The 15,029-nt window shown below is 49.7% G+C and overlaps 5 protein-coding genes across 5 annotated transcripts; 2 read left to right on the top strand and 3 right to left on the bottom strand.

Annotated features, from left to right (window-relative positions):
- Window positions 1-246: 246 nt before the first annotated feature.
- On the bottom strand, window positions 247-3,348 carry FSUBG_10944 (uncharacterized protein; the record flags this gene model as incomplete). Its single annotated transcript, XM_036675574.1, has 1 exon — window positions 247-3,348. One exon carries the CDS (start codon window positions 3,346-3,348, stop codon window positions 247-249), a length of 3,102 nt encoding a protein of 1,033 aa, XP_036533578.1.
- A 387-nt stretch (window positions 3,349-3,735) lies between these two features.
- Window positions 3,736-7,831, top strand: FSUBG_10943 (uncharacterized protein; the record flags this gene model as incomplete). The annotated part of the gene is made up of 2 exons (XM_036675573.1): window positions 3,736-4,074; window positions 4,121-7,831. The coding sequence occupies 2 exons, from the start codon at window positions 3,736-3,738 to the stop codon at window positions 7,829-7,831; spliced, it is 4,050 nt and encodes a 1,349-aa protein (XP_036533577.1).
- Window positions 7,832-8,007: 176 nt separating this feature from the next.
- FSUBG_10942 (sterigmatocystin biosynthesis peroxidase stcC) lies at window positions 8,008-8,981 on the bottom strand (the record flags this gene model as incomplete). The annotated part of the gene is made up of 4 exons (XM_036675572.1): window positions 8,008-8,165; window positions 8,222-8,493; window positions 8,545-8,788; window positions 8,861-8,981. 4 exons carry the CDS (start codon window positions 8,979-8,981, stop codon window positions 8,008-8,010), a joined length of 795 nt encoding a protein of 264 aa, XP_036533576.1.
- Window positions 8,982-11,557: 2,576 nt separating this feature from the next.
- FSUBG_10941 (KES1) lies at window positions 11,558-12,835 on the top strand (the record flags this gene model as incomplete). The annotated part of the gene is made up of 1 exon (XM_036675571.1): window positions 11,558-12,835. The coding sequence occupies one exon, from the start codon at window positions 11,558-11,560 to the stop codon at window positions 12,833-12,835; it is 1,278 nt and encodes a 425-aa protein (XP_036533575.1).
- Window positions 12,836-12,956: 121 nt separating this feature from the next.
- Window positions 12,957-14,532, bottom strand: FSUBG_10940 (high-affinity glucose transporter; the record flags this gene model as incomplete). The annotated part of the gene is made up of 2 exons (XM_036675570.1): window positions 12,957-14,331; window positions 14,384-14,532. The coding sequence occupies 2 exons, from the start codon at window positions 14,530-14,532 to the stop codon at window positions 12,957-12,959; spliced, it is 1,524 nt and encodes a 507-aa protein (XP_036533574.1).
- Between the last annotated feature and the right edge of the window lie 497 nt (window positions 14,533-15,029).

The following is a 15,029-nucleotide window of genomic DNA, read 5'->3' as shown; positions in this document are numbered from 1 at the left end:
CCATTTTCACGAAAAATGAAGAGGATATCAGTGGTCCTCGGATAAGACGAACAGGGTCTTCTGCAGTGAATCGATAGTGTGAGAGTCTGGGCCTTCAACACCCCTCACAGTGTGGATGTGCGGACTGTTACACATGGTAAATATTCTCATTTGAGCTGGCTGCATTTGCCACGGAAGATACGGAAGTCCGAGCGCGCGACCAGCTGCGAAGATAGCATGCTGCTCTCCTCCGTAATGTCTTGGCGACTAATCGTCCATTTTGAGGCCTCCAATCGAACACGTCTGCCTTACCAGTCTTGCTTGTGACCCCGCACCACTCAAATTATGCCTTTCCGAGCCGTATTCCTCCTCAACCCCAACCAGGACATCATCACTAATATGGTCCGAAAGTACCACGTTGCTCAGTAGAAATCCAAAGTTGACCTTTTTTGCGAGCCCTGGTGCCCGTAGCCGTAGCTTGACAGTGAAGCAGGGCTTGTCTCCCGTAACATAAGCGCTGCCGGACACCCAGCGAGCAGAATCCTGGCCGAACAATGTGACCTTCGGTGGAGTGACTGCTTTTGTATCTACCAACTCAGTCAAGGGAAAGGACACGTTAATTCCTTGGAAATTGTCACCGCTTAGTGGCTCAGCTTGTGTGGGTTCGAGGGTAACGATAAGATCAACAACACGTGTTCCGCTGTCCAAAGAATGCTTTTTCAAGACTCTGCAAGATGTCGTGATAGTGCTTGCATGAGTGTAAGGAGATGCCTCCTGTATAGAAGTCGTTGTGCTGGCAGTCAGAAGAGATGCTTTTGCTGAGCTCTCAGTAATCATTGGCCTTGCTGCTGAGACCTTCTCCTTCTCATCGAAGACTCTGAATCCGAGCTTGATGGAGCCAGTGCTGGGTTTGAGCTTTGTTAGATTCATGATCTTGGAATCCCCTACGCGACTCTTGTGGCTCAGCTGAAACGGCTGCAGTGGGAGCTCTCTGTCTGCGTTGGATGGATCCTTTGTCGCCTTGATAGACAATTCTTGTATCTTATCACCTAATACAAATGATAGAAGAGCTGAGGACCCAGTTGCAGCATAGTCGCCCCCTTCGCTCTTAGCAGCCGGAACGTATATCTCCATGATCTTTGATGGATTCAAACATCCCGTCACAAAGTTGAACACCGTTGATGACCCTAATTCCTGTATGATAGCTGGAACTTTTACGGCATCAATCTTAGTACTTAAATTCTCTGGCAGAACGCCAACAGGCTCGATTTCGATCCTGTTTGGCTCCAAGACTTTGCCTACAGCGAAACGCTGTTGGTGAGGGGCTTGACTTATCGTCAGACCCGAAGGCAGATCGTTTGGCCTGCAGTTGAGGATGAGTAGCAAGGCTCTATCGCTGAGCTTTTTATTCACCAGGAATTCAGGTGACGGTGCCTCAGAAATCCCAGTTCTGACACGAGGATCATCGAAGGTCTTGAGAAGTGTGCCGCAAATGATAACTCCCCATCGAGGAATCCTCGGCTGCCTGTACTTAAGCTCCACCTTTTGAAGGTAAAGGTTGATGGCCCATTTGATTTGGTTTCTGGTGCAGTCTTCACTGACGGTGCTGTGGCTTCCGATGCTTAAAGCGCCATCGACGAGGGTATCAAGCCAGAGCGGATCAATGTGGAATGTGAAAATGGCCTCAGTATCGAGAATATCGGGCTCGGGAAACATATAGTTGTGTGGGACTGCCTGAAGTGTGAGGAGCTGATTATAGACAAAGTCGAGGACTTTGGCCAGGTAGAGTCCTTCCTGCGTAGGTTCTACTAGTTCTCTTGCGTACCAAACTTTGTCATCAACCAAGATGTCAACCTCTTTTTCAAGAAACTCGCTAACAGGGTTGCCATATGTCTCTTCGCTAGAACTAGACATAGCCGTATTAATTTTTGATTCGGGAGACTTTTCTCGAACTGCTTTCTTCCATCGAGATCCTGTTTCAGCTGCCAGTAGGGCTTTTGAGTCCGCTTTGCCTTGGGAAATCTGCTTGAGCTTCTCATACCAGCTAGGCGGTGTGGCATCCTGTGAGACTTGAGAATTTCCGCCAGAGAATGCTGCCGACGAGCCTTTCCGCTGCAACTGCGCGATCTTCGTTCGTAATGCAGATATAGCCATGGTGAACGAGGAATTCTCTATCGCCAATGATCGGCCAAGACTCCATGCTGCCGAGTATGTGATATCGATAATACCGGTTGTTTTGTCGATGATTTGTAGCCCGGAACCATGGCCTGATGCTTCAGCACTGTCCAGCTCATCTCCTCGCGGTCTCTGGGGTATCAGCGGACCCCGAAAAAGTGCTGCAGTCTGTTCTCCCGTTTGGGTCCGGTGTTTGGCCATGGTGTAGCCAGCTTCAAGGCGTCGTCTAAGCCATTGGTCTGTTGACGGTTCCAGAATCCGCGCCAATGGCCTGACGTTCTTCGATGCTTGTTCAATTACGTTTTTGATCTCGCCGTCATTGCCTTTTGTCCATTTGAAAGACCAAGAGTACAGTGAGACCAAACCTGTTAAGACTGACTCGCCGGGCATGCTCAATTTCGAGACTCCCATGAGAGAAACAAGATGGGCATATGCAGTGGTGGGAGATTCAATCTCCAATGGACCAGATCGGTGACCTAGAACAATGCTGAAAGTATCTGTGGTCGAATCCCGTGGTTTTGTTGAGCGTGATCGTCGGATATGGGATAGATATGAGTACCGTGCAATGGCTGGCTCATGTTCAGTGTCTCCCATCTGCTTAGAGAAATATGCTCGAAAGGCTGAGGAGTTGACAAAAATAAGGTTGGCGCCATCATTAGCATCTGTATCAAGGCCTTGGCTGGATAACGGGACTTGAATGGGCGATGGGACTGGATCGGATGAGGTCTTCAACTCTTGCAGCTGCTTCTTACTCAACCGAAGTGACAAAGTTGAAGATGGCTCAGGTCTTGCCTCGATGGTGGGAAAGGTCTCGATCTCCTTTTCTTCAAAGACCAGCAAAGCGACCCATGGTATAAGCGACCCATCTAGGTGTTGGTTGGCGATGGCTTGATTGTCGTCTGGACTCAGCTCCCATGGTATATGAGGATCACTGAGCGTGATTTGAGGCAATACTTTGGAAGGCACAGACTCTCCTTCTCCCGGGTAAATGGAGTGAATCGAGCCGGCAGGGAGTCGATATTCACTTGGCCCTTGGACTTTGAAATTCTTGTCTGTAAAGAGAGTCGTAGGGTTTTTTCCATCTGGCGACACCTCCTGCGTAACTTTCACTAGGTAGTCGCCCGGGGTAAGAGAAGGTTGAAAGGAGGAGAAAAACTGTGCCTGGCCAGGCTTCAATTCTACAAAAGCTGACATAGTTAGAATCTTGCTCTTTTCGCAATGGTTTACCCAAATGTTCAGGAAGATTCGAAAGCAATGCGATCCCTTCACATGTGATGCAGCGGTGACCTCCGCCTCTTGAGGATGGATATTGTGACCAGTCTCACATCCAGCACAAGACCCCTGGTTCAGCTCCCCACCATAATCAATAGCGCACAAACTATCGAAACACAACATATCCACTAATATTGACACTGTGCTTCGAGACTGGACGTTTGCATGTATCCACAAGGCCGTGTGTCGGTTGTGAAGAACCAGCTGATGAGAGGTAAATGTCCATGTCAAGCAATCGGTACGGCCCGCGCAAGCTTTCAGTCAAAAGAGCATCCCCACGAATTGTCCCGATCACTAAGACTCGCCGATATGTCGCAGTCAATCAAGTGCATTGGCATGAAAGTCGATGCCTATATTTTAAATACTTCAGTTGTAGGCGATAGCTTCTTTCTGGCCCCGGTTCATCCACCACGCTACGAGAGCCTCTCTCCGGGCAATTTTGACTCAAGGTCAGATGTCGAGGGTCCCATTGATCTGAACAACGCTTCACCTTGGAACGCCAATCCGCGGATAGCAAATATTGGAACCGGTCAAGTTCTGAAGTCCAAGCTTGGTATATACCTTCACTGGTGTCTGCCAAAGCAGTTCAGGCGAGGAACTGCGGATTTAGATGGAAATCAAAGTCTGGATAGCACTGGGCCTATGCAAGTGAGTTACAAACTTAAGCTCACATGACACTTGCTAATCTGGATAGTATGAAGCGGTGCCCGACAGGTGGCTTATATTCCGCCACATTGAAGAATCCCAGCCAGATACCCCAGCTCTGGAGATATTCCTAGTAGAGAGCAACAAAGTTCGAACAGTCAGCAGTATCCTTGAAAATGGAGGGGATCCCCTTTTAGTTTCGTCGCCGTTCATCGATAGAAAGGTTTCTGTGGAAAAACAAATCACAACGGTCTTGGGGCAGATCTCATGTTTGTCACAAGATTGGGACGGCATCGAGGACGATAGTCAACACTATCACAGCCCCCTCACTGTGTTGGGATCGGGAAACCCACTGTTCGCAGACTTCATTCCTCATAACTCAGCTGTCTTCAGCTTTCACGATAACCTGACAAAGGAAGGTGCCGAACCCGGCTCAATTGAGAGCGCAAAGATCAACTATTCTGTCTACGGCTTTTTCGCCAAGGACGCTCTCACACTTTCTTCTAACTCCCCAAACAAGCCAACGAAGCCGGTCTCGGTATGCTGGGGATCGCTGTATTCTGTTCGTTATGAGAGGGATGCTGCGCCCAGTAGGATTAAAGCGGCAGAGATGGCCAAACTATTTGCGGACACGCAGCCACTGGCTGTCGGCAACGACGTGATAGATGCATGTGTTGCCTTGCTCAGGGGATCATCTTCTAAAGAAGCATCCATGGCCGAAGCTTTTGAGGGTTTGAAGTGCGATGCTTCTCTGCAACAGTCAAACTCACAACTTGACCGTGCATCAACAGCTGCCACCAACTTCAAGGGTACGCATGGCGGATATTGCTGGCGAATCAAGAGAAAGGAAGACGAGGGTGCTTCGTTGGGTAGTGGCTCGTTTTCAAGAGTCCAGCAGCCAAGCATATCATCTAAAGAGAAGAGGGTTGTGCTACGCCAGCTGAACATGTTGCAAGGCTATCTGGATGCTCTTTGTCGTCGGAAACGATATATAAGACATCTGGTCTTTTGCGAATGGTGGAAACATCGAAGTCTAATTGGTAGCCACGACAGTCTATCTGTGTGGCGCAGATCTCGGTGCACTGGAAGGGCTAAACTCCTACTGGAGGAGATGAAAAGACTTGCGCTTTTGGTAAGCTCAGCAGAGATCCAGATCATGTCAGTCATGAATAATTCGTTGCCATGTGGACCATTTGAAAAGGAGGAGACCAGCAAGTTCTTCTCTCATACGGACCCGGCGTTCGTGCTCAGAAACATGGGTAGCGGTTGGCCAGACAAATGGGATTCTGAACCCACCACAATCGAGCCTGAGCGTTTCATTTCGTGGCTAGATGCATACGCCGAGGCCCTCAAGAAGTGGACAGAGGCTACACCGTTTTTGAAGGAAGGAGCCCCAGTCTCTCAGGCTCGTATTGCAGATCTCTGGGAACAAGTTAGCAACCATAGTGGGCTCCGCAAGCTTCCGATCGAGCTTCGTCAATGTATGACCAATACCATGCTGGCTTTTACAAAGGAAATAGTAGCCGAGGGACCCGGCGAGAATACACTGATGGAGAACCCTTCCTGGAAAGAACGTTGCTGGGACGGTCAGCCATGGCTGCCGCTGTTTGTTGACTGGGAGGTGGAGTACGTCAATATCCCCAGCAGAATGTGGCAACTGAGATACGATGATGACGGCTCAGTGCATTATGGCCTAGATACTGACCAGAAGCTATCGGATCTGACACTTGGTTCTCGCACATTTTCTGGACGAAGTATCCTACAGCCAAACGGCCAGAAGCTTATCCTGGGGCTCATTGATATGATGCACCGCACAGTTCCTGTCACATCAGGCGAGATGGATCCGGTAAAGGCCGTTGCAGAAGAGTTTCTCAAAGACCAGACTTTTCTCTTTGGTCGACTTGACGGGTTCACCGATCATCTCCTCACTCTTTGCCACGGAGCCCATACTATCCCCATGAGAGAGACGGTGTCTGACCCAGGAGAGGAGATCTTTTCCGAGCGAGAATATCTTGACATCTTTTACGGGGACCCAACGGACCTGTCACCAGGTGGCCTTGATGTTACCCCATACGGGACCTACCACGAGGGCTTGTCGTATGAGACTTTGACCAGCACTGATGCTGTGGATGACATTAATCGGTTCTTTCAACCGGTCACCCACGGCCAAGCACGACTTACCCAGTTCAAGATCGTTGACCGTTTCGGGCAGGTCATATGTGCCCACGATCCGCGACCAGAACAACCAAAAGTAACTCTATATCCTCACGTTGGCTCTTCGCTGCTCTGTGAATCAGGCGGTGACGATTTACCAAATACAGCATTTACGACCGAAAATGGAGCAGACGATTGTGAATGGTTTCAACTCGGTCCGCGGATCAATCAAGATGCTCGTATGCATGCTGAGTTCCTCTACGATGGAGCTGAAGGTGACACTGCGGTTTTTGCGTGGCTACTTATCAACTTTCACAATCAGTCTATACAGGTCTACGACAAGCATAGGGTTTTCAAGGGAGAGGCCATGCTTCCCGCTGGGCCCAACGAATCGGTCCATTGGCATTCCCTCATGGGGAGTGACATCCCTTCTGACATCCTTCCACATATGATGCGCAGTGAACATGACTTTCGACTTCAAGCTCGGCTGGATAAAGTCGACATCTCAACACTGAAAGGGTCCAAGCAGCCTATGTCGCTGGATGACCTAATCGTATCAATGTCACATGCACCTTTCATCATTGGGCTCTGGAAGACCATAATCGCTGCCCAGGATCACATTCAAGCACCGCCAGCCCAGCAATTCGCCCAGTTTCCCTCGGCCCTTGTTGGCCGTCCTGTTGCTCTCGCACATCTGTCATTGGGAATCGAACTTGCAACTCCACCTATGCAGAGTCAGGCCTATGCTGACTATGCTGAAGATGAGAATGAAAGTGTTTCTGGTGTTGGATTGTCTGAGGCCGGAGGCGAGGAACTCACTCAATACGAGTTTGGCATCAAGTTAGGCGACATGCTCGGTCACCAAGATGGATTTATCGGGTACTTCACAGCTCCAGAAGCTGGCCAAGCTTGGGATATTGTCACCGACTATGCCATTGACGGTGTGTCCTTACCAAACGTCAAGCACTCGGGTGATGCACCTCCTCTCACCGTGTCCCCCAGCTATCCGCCCGTGCTGTCTTCAGGTAGTTCTGAGCCCTTCGACATTACCCACGAGGCAAAGAATTACCAGAAGCGGAAAGCCGAGGCCTTACAATCTTCTCTCGTCACAGTATTCATGGATCCCTTCCTTCCAATCCACGTACGCTCAGGAATACTCCCTGCATCTCAAGCCCAGCTGAACCGCGACGATGTGGAGCGAGATCTTCAAAATCTCGGCATTTTGTTCCGCTCAGGACCAGTCATAATTGGATCCCGTGGCTCAGATCCTGTCTCCTCGCAGGACGGCAAAATGCGTATACAAGTTGTCGACGACGGGAACGGTCCGAAAGGCCCTCTTGTACCCGTGCATACCATGCCAACAACGACGTCTGGTGCCGAGTGGCAGTGGGTGCAGCCCGTGATGGATGAAGCTGAGGAGGAGAGAAATGATGATCCTTTGACTAGTGAAGTTAGATATGTGCATTTGGGTGTTACGAATCCATTGAAGGAGGGGTTCGATGCTACCGTCGGAGCGGACAATGAGAAGGCGAAGGAGGAAAACATTGAGGTAGCAGTTGCTCTGGATGGATACCTACTTCTCAGACCAAACAAGAAGGATAAGTAAGGCTATAGGAGAGCAAAAGTAAATTATAGCATGCATACAATGCTACGCCTACTCAGCCACCGTCATGCTACCTGCACGAACTCCCGCTGCTATTCTTCCGATTGAGTGAGGGGTGAGCCAGCAGCCCCATTGGACCAGTGAGAACGTCCTGCGCTCGCGTGCCACTGACAGCCATTCTACAAAACCAATTTACGACCATAGGCATCAGTGTTAATGTCACGACGAGCAACACCAGCAGCTTGCATAAGCCTCCTAGTGAACTCGATGCGCTCACTGCCTCGCATGATTGTAGGTCTTCGTTGCCACCCAATCTCCGTCGGCATACGCTCGTTCTCTGCAGGGCAGATACCTCATTAGTCTCAGCGTAGTAAGAGATACAAAGCAACATACTCAGCCAGTACTCGATAAACTTCTTCTCCACTGTGCCGGTGGTGCCGTCAGCCATGATCTCAAAGAAGGATGCCATCTCGCCCCAGCTGAAGCCATCAGCTAGCTTGGACAGCGAGTGCTCGGGGTTGGTCTTCTTGGATGTAGCTAGGCGGCCCATTCTGGCCTTGGCGACTGGTTCAACTGTCATCAGGTCGTCGGGAAAGTAGGTAAGGGATTCCTCCCACACGGTCTCATTGAATGGGTTCGGATCGGCAAAGAAGGCGTCGGAGCGACTACATAGCGAGGGTTAGTCCTTGCTGGGAGAGGAGAGCGGCATGATGTACCTGAGAGAAATGTCATGCTCAAGGATGTTGTGTCGACCAAGGTCAGCAAGATCGAAGCTACGGGTGTTGGGATACTTGGGGCTGGTCTTAATAGCCTGTGTGAATAGAATAACTGCATCCAAGTTCTCAATGTTGTAACCGGTAAGCATCCCGTCCTTGAGAATGTCGAGTGTGATGTTCTTGCCGTCGCGAGGGATGTACCCATGGTTAGCTAGAGTGTTGAGGCCAGGGCAGGGACCACGAGCTTTATCAAGGGTCAGTACAAGGTATAGAAGAGGCAAAGAGGCTCGGAGTAATCTGCCTCGTCGGCACTCACAGGCTCCAGGAGCTGGAGCGATCCACTCCTGAGGAACAAACTCGCGGGAGGATAGAAACCGAGGATGGGCAAGCGTGTGCACGACCGCACTGGCGATGGTTACCGATGCAAAAAACTTCATAGTGAACAATAAAGCTATGTTGTAGTAGATAGGAAGAAAACAAGAATAATGTGGAACTTATCGAATCTGTGAGTCTGTGACTCTTCAATGATAAAAGCGGCGCACCAGGCCGTGTCTTATAAACCCGTGTCTTCATGCATCGTCCGTCCAGGACACTTGCCTTTGCCCATCTTCGTTTCATCTACACAAGTTCACAATCTCTACACCGACAGAAAGAAGAAAAGAGGCCGAAACGAAAACAGCAAAGCATCGGCAGTGCCGAGATCCTCGGCTCAGCCAGTCTCATGGTTGGTAATGGTAGCAACGTTATTGACTACTTGAAATGCGACTGGCTGGTCTAGATCTGAACACGCTTCGCGATTATTCCCAGATGAAGTAAAGATGCGGTTATGCTTATGCTCCATGTTTGGTTTATATTGAAACGTCTAATTGCTCCACTAACAAGTCCTAAATCTTTTACCAAAGCCCAAACGCCAAGACAAAGAAGCAAGTGTCCCTTGGAAAATAACCGAGGCTGAGGGAAATTTCTAGGACTTCGGCATATGGTTATTTCATCGAGTAAACAACACAACTGCTGGCGCGCCGATGGCTTTAGTTTCACTCCGATAAATACACCAGTCTCGCCTTCCAGGCCGGAGTCAATCGTTAGCAATTGCGTCTAGGCCAAATTGAGGTTTCAGTTCTGAATTGTGCCCTAAACTCAGCCACACTGCTTACTTGTTCCAGAAGTGGGGACTCATGATAAGGACAAGCCGAATGAATTGCTCCTAGCAGCCTTTAAGAAGTGGCCATGGCTGCGGGGTTCGCAGAGATAACTAGGAGTCGTTAACAACCGGAATTTATAAAGTATTTACCTTATATGTCGTAATTATTTATGTTATGAGAAGACTCCAGTATGTTAACGTAGTGTAGTAAAAGCCCTCACAATAGCTAACAAGACCAAACAGCCAACACAATAGATAAGTCTCTATGTCTACCATACTTTCAGCCAGCGGCGACAGTGCCGTCACCACCTCTTATAACCAAACCCAAAGCCAGGGCAGCATGACTATAAAGCCCCCATCTGCCACTGATCTATCCGCTTGGATTTATTTGCCTATGTTTGGCAGCATTCCGAACAAGTGCCTTCACCAGCTCACGGTTGATTTTACGTCGAAATCTACAACTGTCAAGACTGTGGCGGTGTACCATGGCAGCGAAAAGGTATTAGAGGAGCGGGAGCTCGGAAGGAGTGAGGCTTTTAGTGTTCCTGTTTCTTCTCGGGAGATTAGTACCACAGACGAAGGGCTCACGGTCTCGATCGAGGTGGAGTTTGAGACGGTTGAGGCGTGGCTGTCTCTTAGGTCTGTCTCTATTTCGTTTTGAGTGTAGTTATTAAGAGTTCCTTTATAACAACCTATTACTTAAAGCCTATTTTAGTAAGTCCGTGACTTACTAGTAGCTATGTTCAAAGTGCCTATGTATGGTGAAGATCTTTCGTCACACATTCGCGTATTGGTTTTCCTCCCCCGCCTCATCTCACTAATTCTGATCTCCTCATTTATCGGGCATCAGCTTGGGGTCCGTATAAACACAGTTAGCCAAGTCTCGGTTATCTGCTACTTAGATCCACGGCCTAACTCGTGTAATATATGCCCATCCCTCCGTTTGAGTTGATAGTCCCCCCAGTCGTGCTATATATGAGTAGCTCAATCACTAGTAACTACGTTCAGTAGGAGCTTCTTCGTTCCGGTCATCATGCTGCTCGCGCTAACTCCTCATATCCAAGACCGACGATATTGGTCTCCTCTGTGGTAGCTTACACCGCCTCCTTTTAACACGCTCTCCATGGCTATCGCGGCGGGGCTGAGATAGCGTAAGGACCAAGATCATGGTGAGATTAGAAAGGGTTTCTATAAAGCCCGCGATCTCAGCAGTCTTTGATCCGCTTACACGTTTACATTGGCAGTGCAAGCTACAGAGCACATCAATTCCCTCGCATAAACAAAGAGCAATCCAGACATTCCTCTATCTCTTTCTCGGCATTCTTAAGCCTGGGAAACATCAAATGGCTTCGGCCATCACTGGTCGCTAGGCATACAGCGAGGTTCAGGTATGTTGGAAGTCAGCTCTAGTCCTTCCGAGCTCCGGGACGCGTGGGTTACGTCAAAAATGACGAGGCAGTAAAGACAAATGGTCTGGCCGGGCAGTGTACACTCATGACGGGGCTTTTTATTGGCGAGAAGTCAAGATTGCGCCTGTTTGCGTATAAATGAGGCTGTGTGACGAATTACACATGCTCCAGAAAGTGTCGCTACGTAGAGAAGAACAAAAGCACTTCAAATGATGCCTCCTTCAGCGCAAACAGCGGGGCGAAACCCAATTCTTTAGCGCATGATTGGTCGCTTCGCTTCTTCCTTAGCGAGTGCGATAGTGGGCAGTGCCGTTAACCGTTTCTCGATACGTACGCCAATGTCAATGACGTCAAGACCCTGATCATCGATATCCAGCACCGAATCTCAGATCCCGTTATTTCCATCAACTGTCTATCAATTCATCTTAATAACCCATTGTTGAAGCTGTTTTTGTTATAGAGAATGCATCAATCTAACGAACCAGATAATTCCTTGGCATCACCACCACCAAAAACACCACCGGATATACCACCTTTCTCTGCAAGATCAATGGCCGACGTCGGTACCGATTCCGGGAATCTCTTCCGTCTAAAAGATGTGCTCACTTATTTCGCCGCTGTCAAAGGGGACCTGTCAAACGTCACCGCCCCTCCCTTCATTCTCGCCCCCAGGTCAGCCATTGAGATTCCAGCTGCTTGGGCTTGTCATCATGATCTCTTTCTTCAACCTGCCGATGAACCTGATGCTGGAGTGAGGGCTCTTTTGCTGGCAAAGAACTACATCTGCAGTCTCAAGCAACTCGTCAATGCGGATTCCCCGGATGCCGCCAAGAAACCATTGAACCCGTTCCTTGGTGAATTATTCCTCGGCTCGTTTTCTGACAAGTCTGGATCGAAATCGGAACTCGTCATTGAGCAGGTGTCTCATCACCCGCCTGTCACAGCATGCTCTGTATTTAACAAGGAGCGCGGTATGTCATCGATTGGCTTCGCGGGCCAGGAAACATCCTTCAGCCTAGTCAATGGCGTCACCGTGCGTCCAACAGGATGTGCCATTATTCAAGACCATAAGCATAATGAGCAAAGTCTCATGACCATGCCTACAATATTGGTCAAAGGCGTGACGACCGGGAACCCATATCCAGAAATGGAGGGTCCAGCCTATATTGCCAGTTCAAGCGGCTACTTGACCAAAATCGGATTCCATGGCAAAGGAAGGCTTGGGTACGGTCAGAAGAACCAAGTGGTCGCCGAAGTATTTGCCCCCAATGACAAAGATCACCCGTTATATCGTATCACGGGCCAATGGACGGGCGAGATAAAGGTCCAAGACTCATCAAAGACGACACTAGAGGAATTCCACGTCGACAAGATCCCAATCTCACCTCTCAAGGTTGCGCCTGTAGAAGAGCAAACACCATTCGAGTCACGTCGGGCTTGGTTCAAAGTTACGCAGGCTATCAAGCAACATAACATTGAAAAGGTGTATGCCCACAAGAGCACATTGGAAGACTCGCAAAGAAGGAGACGCGTTGAAGAGGAGAGAACGGGCAAGCAATGGAATCGCTTGTTTTTTACTCAAATCCCCAAGGGTGACGAGACGCTTGAGTCTTTAGTGTCAAAGATTCCTGAGAAATTAAGTATACTTGATTTTACAAAGACAGGTGGTGCTTGGAGATTTATCGGCGCTGATAGAGCGGAGGAGGTGAAACGGCATTTGAGCCGTGACAGTTTACCATAGCGTTGTTATAAGCATATAGTATTAATAATAGATTATATTGCATGGGTACGTCTACTGCCAATCCTAGCTGATGAAAAGCCAGAAGCTGCATCTGACGATCCAAGCCGTCCTTCATTTCACATTAGATCTTGTCAACGTGCTCTCCAGTCTCGTGCTGAGCAGCAAGCTTCTCATCAATAGCCTCAGCCCTGCGAGCGAGATCAGCCTGCAGGTTTGCAGTGTACTCGCTCTTGTCGACGAAGGGGATGAACCAAGGAGCATTGGTGAAGAGATAGTTCATCTCTTCCAGAGGAAGCTGCTTGGTCTCGGGGACGAAGGCCCAGACGCAGAGGGCGTTTGTGAAGTTGCAGATAACAAAGACGAGGTAGTATTTCCAGCCAACGGCTCCCATGGCAATACCAGTCACCTGGCCAATCATGGTGTTGAACGCGAAGGAAGTCATGGTCGCGAGTGAGACGCCCTTGGCACGGGTGCGGGTATCGAAGATCTCGGCGGGGATGATCCAAGAGAGAGGTCCGCAAGTGGCTGAGAAAGAGAAGTTGTATGCCCAGGTAACGATGATGAATCCCCAACCTTGAGCAGCACTGCCGGAACCGGGAGGGTAGACAACGAGCATGATGGTGGCGATGATAAAGGTGAGCATGTTGAACAGGTTACCCCAGATAAGAGTCCATCGGCGACCGAAATAATCAATGAAGGCAATGCAAAGAGCCTGGGCGATCAGAGCAATAATGGAGTTAATAGCCTGATACTTGAGCGCATCTCCAGGCCCAATTCCAGCTTGTCCATAGATAGTCACAGAGTAGTACTGAATGGCAGACACACCCGTCATTTGAATCGACGCCTGAAGACCGCAAGCGATCAAAAGACGACGGAAGCAAGAAACATCCCTGAAAAGCTCGAGGTACGACTTGGCACCGTTGGCATGCTCATCGGCAATGCTTTCCTGAATCTGCTCGATCTCCGCACGCACCCAGGGATCGTCCTCGTTGCCGTTGGAGTGGAGGCGAGCCAGGGTCTTGAGCGCGTCGTCCTGCTTACCCTGGTCCATAAGCCAGCGGGGAGACTCGGGGAAGACAAAGATGAGAGCACCAAGGATAACGGCGGGGATGATCTGGATGCCCAAGGGGATGCGCCACTGTCGGTTGTCGCTGAAGTTTGTGAATGTGCCCCAACCGGTCCACGAAGCGATAAGAGCTCCGATTCCCAACATGAATTGCTGGAGAGCTGTGACTCGACCTCGGATGGAAGGGTGTGCAATCTCAGCTTGGTATAGGGGGATGATCATGGTCAAGAAACCGACGCCAAGACCAGCGAGGAAGCGACCGGCCATGAGGTATGAGATCTTGGGAGCTCCAGTCTGAAGAGCGCCTCCGAGAGTGAAGATTATAGAACCAATGGTAATAGTCCATCGTCGGCCGGTGTATTCGGTTGTAGGTCCAGCGAACATGGCACCAAAGAAGGCACCGGCGGTGAAGAGCGCTACTACAGCACCACTGCAAAAGTCAGTATCTCGAACAGTCTCAATGGGGGAATTGGCGAACTTACGTATCGGCAGCTGTGTCGCTAGTGTCGAACTCTCGGTGATAAGAAGGCGAGGCAATGACCTGGGCGATAACACCCAAATCATAGCCAAAGAGCAGCGATCCAAAGGACGCAAACACTCCGACGAGGAACTGGTAAACCTTGGGCTTCATGATGACTGCTTGAATGATATGCAGACTGATGGGTATGAAGTGATCGACAGGAGGGGGATTTCAAGGGCTTTTAATACTTTTCATCAACGACCCAGAAGCTTGGAGCTACAGAGTAGCGTCGCCCTTCTCGCGCTCCAATGACTGATGGTACCAGCGATAGCAACCCCAGAACTCAATGCATTTAGCGTAAAATGTCCCCATGGGGAATGGGGGCACGCAAACGACCCTCGCGAAAAAAACACGAAACAGTGCCGAAGACACGCTAAGGGAGCAGCCCTGCCAGCCCATTAACAGCGCGTGACATCTCGATAGAAGCGCTTCTTCATGATTGGAGCGCAAGACAGCATCTTAAGCTAGATGTTAATGGTGAGAGAGGAATGCCAAGCTAATGCGGAGAAGAGCAACCCGCGTATTGTTAGCATGGGTTAAGGTCGGGTTGTTTGCCGGATTTGTGGTGCGGGGTTTCAGCTGACATGTTTGGGGGGGCGCTATGCTGC

This window comes from Fusarium subglutinans (assembly GCF_013396075.1).
Source record: "Fusarium subglutinans strain NRRL 66333 chromosome Unknown NRRL66333_c0000197, whole genome shotgun sequence".
NCBI classification, from domain to species: domain Eukaryota; kingdom Fungi; phylum Ascomycota; class Sordariomycetes; order Hypocreales; family Nectriaceae; genus Fusarium; species Fusarium subglutinans.
The sequence above is the reverse complement of the archived record's forward strand: the minus strand, read 5'-3'. Positions and strand labels throughout refer to the sequence as shown.